The following is a 13422-nucleotide window of genomic DNA, read 5'->3' on the forward strand; positions in this document are numbered from 1 at the left end:
CTTTCACTAAAGAATTCAAAATTTGGTGACTATGTGGAACGCATCTATCCCATCGAACTAGAGATAAAGGATACTACAGATACAGTTAAGTCGGGCTAATATCTTGACTAACATCTAAAATTGACAATGAGGGTCGGTTGAAAACAAAACTTTACGACAAAAGATATGATTTCAGCTTAGGACATTTCGTCGCCGAGGGTATCACCAGCCCAGTATATCAATAATGTGGTCATTTTTATAAATTTTCTGTTTACAAAACTTTTTCGAAAAACTAAGGATTTTCTTATTCCAGGCAAAGATTACCTTAGCCGTATTTGGCACAACTTTTTTGGAATTTTGGATCCTCAATGCTCTTCAACTTTGTATTTGATATGAGCGTCACTGATGAGTCTTATGAAGACGAAACGAGCGTCTCGTACTTAATTATAATCCTTGTACCTTTGATAACTATCTACATCATTGGGTCGATGCCACTGCTGGTGGACGTTTCGTCTCCGAGGGTATCACCAACCCAGTACGAAGTGTTGACATGAATATCATTAATGTGGTCATTTTTTTTATAGATTTCCTGTTTACAAAACTTTGATTTTTTTTAAAAACTAAGGATTTTCTTATCCGAGGCAAGGATTACCTTAGCCGTATTTGGCACAACTTTTTTGGAATTTTGGATCCTCAATGCTGTTCAACTTTGTAGCTCTTTTGGCTTTAAAAATATTTTGATATGAGCGTCACTGATGAGTCTTATGAAGACTAAATGTGTGTCTGGCGTACTAAATTATAGTCCTGGTACCTTTGATAACTATTCCGATTGTGAACTTTCCATTTCTAAGTAGCAACATTCCAGCAGCGCCTGCATAATGGGTATATATTTCCCAATTGATACGATATGCTCTGCTTGCATTTCCTATCATGATTGTCTTGATAGAGGGTTGCTGCTCACAAGGCAGCTATTAAACCAAGAGTTCCAAATGGTGAAGTTGAAATCATCCCTTCGTAAATTTTACGAATGCCATTACAAGTTGGTTGACGGTAATGGAATAACAGTTTCACAATAGTATCTGATATGTTCCTTACGTCGTAACTAATAACCCCTTCCCTTTCATGAATGTGACCTACCAAATAAGACTATTTACCAGATTTTTTATTACATAACCAACACGACCAGTGCCACATGTGGAGCAGGATCTGCTCACCCTTCTGGAGCACCTGAGATCACCCCTAGTTTTTGGTGGGGTTGGTGTTGCTTATGCTTTAGTTTTCTATGTTGTGTCATGTGTACTATTGTGTGTCTGTTTGTCTTTTTCATTTTTAGCCATGGCATTGTCAGTTTATTTTTGATTTATAAGTTTGACTGTCCCTCTGGTATCTTTTGTCCCTCTTTATGGAATTCACAGAACGCCTCTTAATATATTCAGGTGTTAGCACAATCAAGGAAAACATTATAATCTACAGGACAACCTTGATATTCACATACCACTACTCAATTGTATGTTGCTCGCAGAATTAAGAAAAAGTTTGGAATTCACAGGCCAGCATTTAAGTGTCACTGATTGACACTTTAACATAGCAGACATAATAAACTTTATTATTTATCACAGAAGTACATACATAAACATGATTACATCAACAATTAAATATTGTACATATTGTCAAAAATATTTCGTCACTTGAAAATATTTATATTCCTCTATTAAGAGTTCAAATAATATAAATTCACAGTGCTGAACTGTAAACTAATTATATGACTTTAAATTGCAGTATAATACATTATTATAATAATAATTACTTTTAATCTACAATGTAAAAAGATAATTTGATGTTTTTTTCCTTCAACACAGGATAAAATATTTTGCTCCATAACACCAATTTTAATGTTCATATAAGACTTTAATAGTCATTCACCAATATTTAAGGAGATTTTAGAATTATGTTTTTTCGAGACCCACCAAATAATACCAATGCAAAAATATCAAAGTCTTAGTCAGCCTTTTCTTGCAATTTTTTTTTAAATTCAATTTCTTGAAAGGGAGCTCCATAACATGTCAATATTTTTAGCTTATTTAGTTCCTTAACTAATACTCTGCCAACATTTAGTATCAATTTGAAAGTCTAGATTATTTTTAATTTCGCCTTAGTACATGATGAAGACAAAATGGTATTTAAAATATAATTTAAAAATATGTCAAAAAGTTACAGACTATACATTTTTCATAAATTAGTCCAGCAAAGTTTGTCCTGAATATTGACCTCATTCTGGTATACAATCAACACCAAGTTCTGAGGGAAGAATCAGTCCAACTCCTAGTGCTTCTCTTTCTAATGAGGTAAGTTGTCTGAAATAAATTAACAGCTGTCAGATATTGTCAGCAATAACAACCAACCAAAAATCAATCAATCAATTAATTGCTGCTCACAAGGAAGCTATTAAACCAAGAGTTACAAATGGTGAAGTTGAAATCATCCCTTCATAAATTTTATGGACGCCATCACGAGTTAGTTGACCGTTATGAAATAACGTTTCACAAATGATATCGGATATGTGTTCCTTACGTCTATCCCCTTCCCTTTCATGAATGTGACCTACCAAATAAGACTATTTACCAGATTTGTTATCACATAAGCAACACGACGGGTGCCGCATGTGGAGCAGGATCTGCTTATCCTTCTGGAGCACCTGAGATCACCTCTAGTTTTTGGTGGGGTTCGTGTTGTTTATTCTTTAGTTTTCTATGTTGTGTCATGTGTACTATTGTTTGTCTGTTTGTCTTTTTCATTTTTAACCATGGCGTTGTCAGTTTATTTTTAGATTTATGAGTTTGACTGTCCCTTTGGTATCTTTCGTCCCTCTTTTAATCATTCTAATGCAACATTGTTCATTTTGATTGGATATGTTTACAATTTTCATGGTGTCAATTCACAATTGACGCTATAAAAATGTATTAGCAAACAAAGGCAACTTATGACAGATTTTAAATGCATGATTTGACGTTGGTTTCTGTCAATTTCATTAGAATGGAGATAAAAATAATTCATTTTAAGCTCTGATGGCATTGAATGGTTAACATGTAGCCAAAAAACTTAATTTGCTACCATCAAATCATCAATAAAGGAAATAAATTATAATTTGATTATTATCAACTCACGTGTCCCATTGGACATCTAATATGTTGATACAACTTGTCTGACACCTATTTTTACTTTTTGTTGTTGGAATGTACAAGTACCTTTGTTTTTGTTAGATATATTTCTATTTGTACCCATCTGATGAGTTAAGACTTTTTTGACTGCTTTTTATAGTTCGTTCTTATTTTGTACTTTCCAGGTTAGGGGAGGGTTGAAATCCCACTTACATGTTTAACCCCGCCACATTCTATTATGTATGTGTCTATCCCAAGTCTGCAAGAACTTTCAGATCTGTACTTAGTGTCTTTTTGTTGTTGGGATGTACAAGTACCCTTCCCTGTTGCTGTTGTTTTGTTGTTGGGATGTACAAGTACCCTTCCGTGTTGCTGTTGTTTTGTTGTTGGGATGTACAAGTACCCTTCCCTGTTGCTGTTGCTGTGTTACATATTTGTTTTTTGATAATTTTTTAAATACGTAAATTGGGTCGTTAGTTTTTTCATTTTAGTAGTTTTACATATATGGAAGTGTTTAACGACCTTGACTGGCTATACAGCCCTCGCACGGTCGGCTTATTAAGTTTTACATTTGACATTTCAGGGTCTTTATAGCTGACTATGGGGTATGGGCTTTGCTCATTGTTGAAGGCCATATGGTGACGGTTAGATTGGTTGCAATTGAAACTTTACAGTTATTATCATAACTTTTTATTAAATATATTGCCATTTTTATAGATGGTAACAGCTATGTGGAATCATGGAGCAGAATTCACAAAAGTCATAACTTTATCATTATTTGCCTTCAATTTTCTATGTTATTTTTCAGTGGTTACCATGTTTAATGGTTGTTTGGTTTAATAATTTCTTCATTTTTCACAAAACAACAAAATGAGACAAATATGAGCTTTGACTTTATATCTATATCTATTTAATATCACTATGTAGTAAGTATGGATACCTCCTTAGTTTGGTGACCTTTGATCTTAATTCCTTGTCATACTCTCTAATTTTACTGACTTCCTGCCAAGCCTCCTTCTGTTTTGATTGGTCAATAATTGATCTCTGGTATAACCCAGACCACAACACCTGCAAAAACAAAAATAACTGAATATCTTGAATAGACAGAAATAAGATAAAAGTGTGTGAGGATGTAAAATTTAATAGACTTACAACAGGTAAATAAGTAAGTATTATCACAAACAAGAATGTCCATAGAATACAGTCCGTAAAATTTGGGGAAAAACTCCTACGCATTAAAATTAGAAAGACCATACCATAGGAAACATGTGAACTAAGTTTCAAGTTAATTGGACTTCAACTTCATCAAACACTGTCTTGACCAATCAAAAAGCCGATAGCTCTGAGGTGGAAGAAGGTGAATAAAAGGTATTTGAATTACCATAAAAGCAGCCCCACTAACTCAGGCTGCTTTTTTCCATTTATTGTTTTTGAGATACGGAGGGACGTATGAACCCCTCCTTTTTTTTCTTCCAAAAAACTAAATATCACTAAAATAAAATTTTGAATAAAACCAAAAAGTATACAGATCTTAAGAATAATATAACAAAGAAGTGTGTAAAGTTTTAAGCAATAATCATAAACTGTTTTTGAGATACGGCGCGACATGTAAGAAACCCTCCCCCTTTTATACAAAATACTAAATAACTGAAAAATAAAACTTTGAATCATCACCAAAAAGTATATGTAACAAAAAATATGTTCCGGCGTGACATTTTGATGTGAGATTCTTTTTGGATGATTTACATTTTTCATTTGTTATGTTATCAATATATTATACTTATTTTTATAATGCACTTGATGATAACTTTAAACTTTTTGATGACAAATGTTCAGTATATAAGATAACCTGTTTAACCAGTGGAACATATTTCGCAGACTAGGAACTTATTTTACCAGGTGAGGAACAAATTTCACAAACCCAGAACTTATTTCACCAGGTAAGGAACAATTCTCATAAACCTGGAACCTATTTTACTAGGTAAGGAACAAATTTCACTAACCCGGTACTGATTTCACCAGGTAAAGTGTGGAATTTATTTCATAGAGATGGAACAAATTATACTGAAATTATCTATGAAAAAGTTCTCTCAGAACATATTTCCTGTGAAATTTGTTTCACTGGAACTTTTTCACAGGAACAAATTTTGGCTCACATATACAGATGTTTAAATTAATATAACAAAGAACAAGTGTGTAAAGTTTTAAGCAAAGAAGAAGAAGACACTTGCATTTTTTTAAATCCTATATTTATTAAAAAAAATCAAATGTCCTGAAATATTTATGTGAATTATTATCCTCCATCCATAGTTTGTCTTTACTTGTTTAGTAAAAACAAATTAACATCCATTTAGATCTTTATTTACAGTTTCACACAGGTAAACTAATTTGGCTATAAATATATGTCTGTGTAGAATCTCTAATCTAAAATCATAATTGTTATAATTTTATTTCTTTAAATAATCAAATTTAAATTTATGAAAATAATCATGATTGATAAAATAGTATTGCATAAAGTTTACGTTTTCGGAAGACAATTTATGTTTAGGTCATGGTTCTAGAGGCTTCTTCACATATTTGTAAACAAACCAATATGGCCACCACACGTGATTACCTTTGCACATGTGAAACAAATATTTCTGACAAAAGTCAGATTTCTCTTGTCAAAAGGGATTTATATTTATATTGCAATAAATTATTCAGAAGGAGGTACATTCAGTTTAGATTATATTTCTTATTCTATGAGCATTTAATCAAAATTCTCCCAACAGCAACGTACTGCTTTTGTCAACTGAGTGTTGAATAATTTTATAAATAGATTCAAACCATTTGAAGTAGAAGGGCATCTAATTCACATGACAAAGGAAAACAATGAATAAAGAAAACAATTTAATAAGAAATAGATCCTTTGTATTTATTAAAAACAAAATCTTCTTGTCTGCAAATTCGTTACTTCAATGGCGAACATATAAACAGGGTGAGTTGTCCTGATACCAAATTCATGCATGCGTACTTCAAATATCTACAGTAAAAACATCCGGTTACAAGTAAACAAATAACGTTCATGTAGATGAGATGTAATTTAATAATTTACATAAATAAAAGGGCACATATTTACGATAGCGATTGTTTTTCAATCCTAATTTACAAATTAAATGATTCAGATGCTTACTCATGTGTAAAAATCGGTGTCAGGAATCAGAAGTTGTTATGAAATTGTAATACACAGAAACGAATGCGGCATACGGATAATTCAATGATTTTAAAGTTGCCACCAGTGGCCTTCAGAAGACTTAAAGTCTTCTTCCACCAAAAACTTTAACATGAGGTTGGACAAAAAGACAGACAAATGGATGCACAAACTGAAAAACATAATGCCGCTAGGTGGAGCATAAAACCCTACTTTTCAGGGTACTTCAGATATGATAGAAGTAAAAAGTAAAGAAGTAAAAGAGAAATGCTATATTACATACCAAACTTTGTGGAGCTACAGAGGGCCATATAACTCGAGGATTAGGATCATACATAGGATTAAGATACTTCTGTAAAACTTCTGGTCTTGCTAAATATGTCCTGTAAATAAAGTTAAAAGATTAAAAATTAGTTTTAAAATAAATCCACTATTCAGTGCTAAAACACTTTTACAAAAAACAAGTCACCTTTGTATTTCATGTGTAACCTAATCACTTCTAACAGCTGTTGACAAGACTAATGCCAACAGTTAAAATGTTATACCAAAGTTGCGGAGTTAAATAACATTGATAGTGCAGATCAGTATAGGAAATCCCTGAAGAAAGATGCACGTCTATAATCCACATACAACATACTGAATGTTGATTTATTCTATTAAAAGGTATATGTCTAGTGTCATACGTTTTTGTATTCTTTAAATAAAGATTATAAACACATTTTGTTTTAATTTAGTTTATTTGCCTACCGACTTTCCTTTACCTAGGATACGAAAATAAACTGTTCTAAAAAAGAATGGTTTCTATGACCTGTGTGTACAAATGTATAAAATTGTTACGCTTTGATTAAAATAAAGTGTTAAACAATACTTCACAGTTTATAATCATTTTAACAATAGACGTGTAATGAATTGCCTTTGATATGCAACTGCACAGTGAAGTAACACTGATAATTCAACCTCGTTAGTTTCGTATATATGCAAAGCAGTAATGGGGCCCTGTTCGGTTTATTTGCAGGACACGAGTGTTGAAAGTGAGAAAATATAATAATTAGAAGTAAATGCTCTTTTCACAAAATATTAAAAATAGATAATTAATGTATAAAATTCTTTAACCATATATAAATGCCCTATAATATTTAACATTAATACAGATCAACCCAAGCCCAATTACAAGAGTTCACATTGGATAATGATCGATAATTAACAGGAGTTATTGTTTTTAAAATTCACACCAAATGTAATCTATGGACAATTGTTGAAATCCAATCAACCATGAACACCCTTTGAGATAGAATGGTCAGTGTTTTTTACAACAATTATCTGTTTGACATTTTTATGACCTCAAGAGAACATGGGAAACGTTACCTGTGTAGACATTGAGATTTATTTTTAAATCAAATTCCATCATATATACCCAAAAGAAACTGTTTTAAAACTTTATTTAAATAACACAAAAGTAAATATGAAATAATAACGAAAATAAGAATGCATTAAAAAAAAATATACTCACCAAATTGCCGTTTCCGGTAATACATCTCATCAGTTTTAACTAAGAATATCTAGACGGCGATTATTTTTTATGCAATAAACCGAAAGGCTCCTTGTAGAGCTATGCATATAACCGGACAATTTAACACTATGCAATTAACCCAATTATGCTATTAGCTGTATGCAATTAAGTGGAATTTACTGTATATACAAGTTCAAATAAAAAAATAAATAATATTTTACGAAAACTTTAAACTATTATGACCATAATATCATCAACCAATGAGGACCTGTGTTACTTTTAAATGTAGCAGGTGCAAATGATGATGTAGCCTTTTATGTTGTTTTTTTTCTAAATAAAGGATAATTTAATTGATATTTTTCTTCAATTACCATAAAGAGACAGTTCTTGAGGACAATTTACACTCTTTTCTTTCCTTCTCATTATTGCACAGGAATGTACCTAAAAATAGAACAAAATATCCAATAACAACAAGCACAAAAAACTGTTCCTTTAACCACAAAACCAGGGACAAACAAACTGGTTGACACATGTTTGATAGGGTATTACTGGCTGACACTAGATTGACATATTTTTTACATGACTGACGCCTTTTTTCATAAATGGTTTATTTTGATAACACCTGGTTGACAAATGGTCTATTTTGATGACACCTGGTTGATAAATGGTCAATTTTTATGACACCTGGTTGACAAATGGTCTATTTTTATGACACCTAGTTGCCATATATTATAAATGACTGACACCTGGTTGAGAAATCGTCTATGTTGATGACATATTGTTGACAAATGGTCTATTTTGATAACACCTGGTTGACAAATGGTCTATTTTGATGACACCTTGTTGACAAATAGTATATTTTGATGACATCAGGTTGACAAATGGTCTATTTTGATGACACCTTGTTGACAAATGGTCTATTTTGATGACACCTGGTTGACACATGGTCTTTTTTATGACACCTAGTTGACATATTTTATAGAGGAATGACACCTGTCTGATACAGACTTGGGGTAATTGTAATTGTAATATTTAATCAGCTGTTATGGATTACAATTTTAAAAGTAATCAGTGTAATCATTAATTAGCCAAAATCTGATTACATGTAATTTAATTTAATCAATTACTTTTCAAAATGCCCTGTAATCCTGATTACATTTGATTACATTCTGATTACAATGAAAAAAATCTTGAACGGTGTTTATGGTAAATAAATGAACCTTTTTGTTATTCTTATTTAATAAATATTTAACACGTTAAGATAGTTTGGTTTACTTTATCAAGCATGTTAATTGATTTGTATACTTCAGTAAAAATAAACTGTTACAATATTAAAAAGTCATCATTAGCCTAAGAAGGCCTCAGTAAAAAATATTGTATATATATTCACAATTTATAAACATGATAAAAGATGTACATCTATATATTTGTTAAAAGAAACTGTTATAATTTAAGCAAAATTATATTTTTCTTTAACCCTGAATTATAATCTTTTGTAAATATTGTGATTATTGTAAACTTTGAATTGACAGGTAGGAAACCAATTAAGGTTTGTTTTTTTTGCAATTTCTAATTAAGTATATAGCTGTAGGACAATATATATGATAAAAGATTAATCAGACATGTGAAAATTACTCTAATTAGCACAAATTAAATTAAAAGTTGGACAAATATCTTGTTGAAATGAGCAAATTTGTGTATGGACAAATATCTTGTTTAAAACAAGCAAATTTGTGTATGGACAAATATCTTGTTTAAAATAAGCAAATTTATGTATGTACTTAGGCTGGACATGTAAAATGCATTGAATTATAGTACTTGTATTTTGTTTACAATTTGTTTAAACAATTCTATTATTCTTTTACATAATTTTTATCTGGTGACTTCATTTTATCCATATATTACATGTATTAGCTTTCAAAAACTGCACCTTGAAATACATATAAAGTCCGGAAGAGGTCAGAAGACCAACAGCAAAAAAATACTATAGTTATATTAAATGTTAATTAACCCATTTCTCTGACGTCAGTCTATTGTTTTAACAAAGGATTATTTTTCAGAAATCCGCTGACCACCAGGTTAACTTAAGATAATTTATATCATAACTTTAAACTTATAGCTTCCGATATGTTATCCTCTCAAAAACGAATGAAAGGTTCGAACTCGCGCGTATTTACGACAGTTAAGTCTGAAGTCTATGCATTTTTTTTTTATCTTTAAGGTCTGAAGTCTATGCATGATACCACTAGACCACGGGTGCTGACATAAAATATTATTCAAATATCACTCTTATCGCGTATATCTGTCCATGCATGTCAATAAACTGTATTTCTGTCTTTTTGTTGTTGAATAAAATATATATAAACACTATAAAATTAAGGAATTGTAAATATTACTAAATAGTACAATTCCTTAATAAACATTCATGTACACATTACACTCATCACTTTTAACGTACAAGGCTTTTCCCTTTTCATCATAGCAAATGCTTACTTTTGATTTTAGGATTATAATGATATCCTACTATATGATCTCTTAGTTTTTCTTTGTTTGATTATAAATGGTCCAAATATACATCAACATTTAACTGACTATTGGGCCAATCTAATCCAAACTTGACCTAAATCATCCTTAGGGTATATAGTTTAACACAATGTATCCGATGACCCCGCCAATCAACCAAGATGCAGTTAAGGTTTATTTCCCTATAAAGTCAAGGTTAAACAATTTTTCGTAGTTTTTAAGTACAAGGTCAATGAATATCAATTATATAGATATAGGAAGATATGGTGCCACTGAGACAACTATAGTCATTTTTAAAAATTTCCTGTTTACAAAACTTTTCAACAAACTAAGGATTTCCTCATCCCAGGAGTAGATTACCATAGACGTATTTGACACAACTTTTTGAAATTTTAGATCCTCAGTGATCTTCTACTTTGTTATTGTTTTGCTTTCTAAATATTTTGATCTTAATGTCACTTGCGAGTCTTATGTAGACGAAACGCGCGTCTGGCGTACCAAATGTTAAGCCTGGTACCTCTTATAACTATTTAACCTGATTTTGGACGTGTTTTTCATCATGAAATTTAAACGGTATGAAGGTCTTATAGAATAAGAATTTACAGATCAGATGGAAGAACATTTTTGTGGTACTTAAAGGGTGTTTATTTTGTACAAAGACTTACACGACAACTTATATAACTAATCTATTCTCCTTTGGCACAAGTACATAGGATTAAGTACAATGATCACCTACCAAATAAAATGTGCAATGTTTTGCTACTACACATTTACACACACATGTTTCATAAAACATGTGTTTCCCAAAATGTTCTTTGTTTTAAGCAACAGCTATCATGAACCTGATGACCATTTGCTATTTGACTCCAGTAATTTATACACATACATACATAAACGTTGAAGTTAAATGAGGCATATTCACTTTGATCATTCAAAGTTTTTTGTTTCCTCAATGCATTCTTATCTGCGGACAGTGATATTTCCCCAATAGTCAGAGATGCTTCTTTTTTCCTGTTTTAAATCTGTAGCAGTTATCTTCCAATGGATTAATTTGTTTTTAAGTAACGTATGTATACGTTTGTTACATTTTAAAGAAGGTTTTACTCTTAACAACAGCTATGATAATATAAAAAAAAGATGTGGCATGATTGACGATTAAACAACTGTCCACAAGAGACCAAAATGACACAGACAGTAACAATTATAGGACACTATATGGCCTTCAACTATGAGCACAGCCTTTACCGCATAATCAGCTGTAAAAGGCCCAGATAAAACAATTTAAAACAATTCAAACAAGAAAACAAACGGCCTTATTTTAACCCTTTTTTTGTATCAAACATAACTAGAAGAACACGCAACGTAATTTATTAAGTCCCGGCTGATAAAGCTAATAATAATATTATTGTTTGGCGTAAATTTTAAATTGAGGTTCTGCGAAAGGAAACACGATTTCACCAACATTCCAACTGACTCAACTTTCGGAAAATAACATCTGTAATAAACCTTAGCTCTTAGCTCCTTCGTTACAATGAGTACCACATACTAAAGACTTACAATGTAAGTACACAGTCAAACGTTAGAAGAGGGGCGAAAGATACCAGTCATAGATCGAAAATAAACTGATAACTGATATGTTGCATTGAAAGAAAATCAACTTAATAATATCGTCATGAAATTATAAAGTAACAGTATTTATTTTATGAGTTGGTTAACTTACCGAGAAAATTAAAATGTTAGCCGCTATGAAAGCAAACTGATCACATACGTCTTGTCTTATATATACACCTAGTCATGTCCGCTTTAACGATAGACAACCATAACAATAATCAAGGCGTTTCAGACTGCTAGAAATACGAAAAAGTCTTTCAAAGAAAATCAGAATCCATCTATGATAAACTGTACCTGATAAATATGTGGAACCTAAGTTTCTAAAGTAGATATTTAAATAAATGAAAGGATACAAAGACGTACTATGCTTTAATCATTTTCAAGACTGCATAACTGGCTGTTGATACCCTCAGTGGTTGAGAAAGGTAGCTATAAGGGACATAGCTATATGGAAATATTCTTTTATAAAGCACAAAAATGTCAGTATTCACCTCAGAAGCTAACAAAACCTTTTAATGGACTTATTAAGAAGGGATATAGTAAAGACACTGTCGTCAGGTCATTAAAAAGGTTGCATATTTTGGCGTAAATATTGATTCACTTATAGGGTCTTTGCATCGGGACTAAACACATTTATTTAAAAAAAAACAACACCAGTTGTTGGCATGACACGGGTTATGTTCTTCTCATATATGTCATGATGGTATATTACTAAACCCCTCACGGGAAGATTGTGCCTGGTATTCATATGATGAAGACATTATCTTTCAATCAGTTTAATTGAAGTCTGGAGCTGGCATGTCAGTTAACTGCTAGTATTCTGATGTTATTTATGTATTATTGTCATTTTGTTTGTTTTCTTTGGTTACATCTTCTGACATCAGACTCGGACTTCTCTTGAATTGAATTTTAATGCGCGTATTGTTATGTATTAGCTAGAGGTATGGGGGAGGGTTGAAATCTCATAGTCATGTTTAACCCCGCCGCAATTTTGCGCCTGTCCCAAGTCAGGAGCCTCTGGCCTTTGTTAGTCTTGTATTATTTTTAATTTTAGTTTCTTGTGTATAATTTGGAGTTTAGTATGGCGTTCTTTATCACTGAATTAGTATATATATTTGTTTAAAGGCCAGCTGTAGAACGCCTTAGGGTGCGGGGATTTCTCGCAGCATTGAAAACCTGTTGGTGACCTTCTGCTGTTTACTGCTCTATGGTCGGGTTGTTGTCTCTTTGACACATTCCCCATTTCTATTCTCAATTTTATTAGTATTGTGTTGCATACAAAAACCTTAATGATTTACATTTTTTTTAAACGATAATGTAAGAAAGAAAAGTTATGAAGAAAATAGTAATGCAGCACATATAATATTTAACATGACCTTACCTAAAATAATTCTTTCGTTCGACAATGGTGTTTCCAAAAAATTTGAAGTCACCAGCCGAGAATTTTGATT

General features: G+C 31.7%; 1 protein-coding gene across 1 annotated transcript; it reads right to left on the reverse strand.

The window, feature by feature from the left end:
- Positions 1 to 1514: 1514 nt before the first annotated feature.
- Positions 1515 to 13214, reverse strand: LOC139497844 (myotubularin-related protein 9-like). Its single transcript, XM_071286082.1, has 5 exons — positions 13148 to 13214; positions 8209 to 8278; positions 6611 to 6710; positions 4078 to 4205; positions 1515 to 2333 (listed from the first exon to the last, which is right to left on the reverse strand). Exons 1-5 carry the CDS (start codon positions 13212 to 13214, stop codon positions 2249 to 2251), a joined length of 450 nt encoding a protein of 149 aa, XP_071142183.1. The 3' UTR covers positions 1515 to 2248.
- Between the last annotated feature and the right edge of the window lie 208 nt (positions 13215 to 13422).

Source organism: Mytilus edulis, chromosome 12 (assembly GCF_963676685.1).
Source record: "Mytilus edulis chromosome 12, xbMytEdul2.2, whole genome shotgun sequence".
Classification (NCBI taxonomy): domain Eukaryota; kingdom Metazoa; phylum Mollusca; class Bivalvia; order Mytilida; family Mytilidae; genus Mytilus; species Mytilus edulis.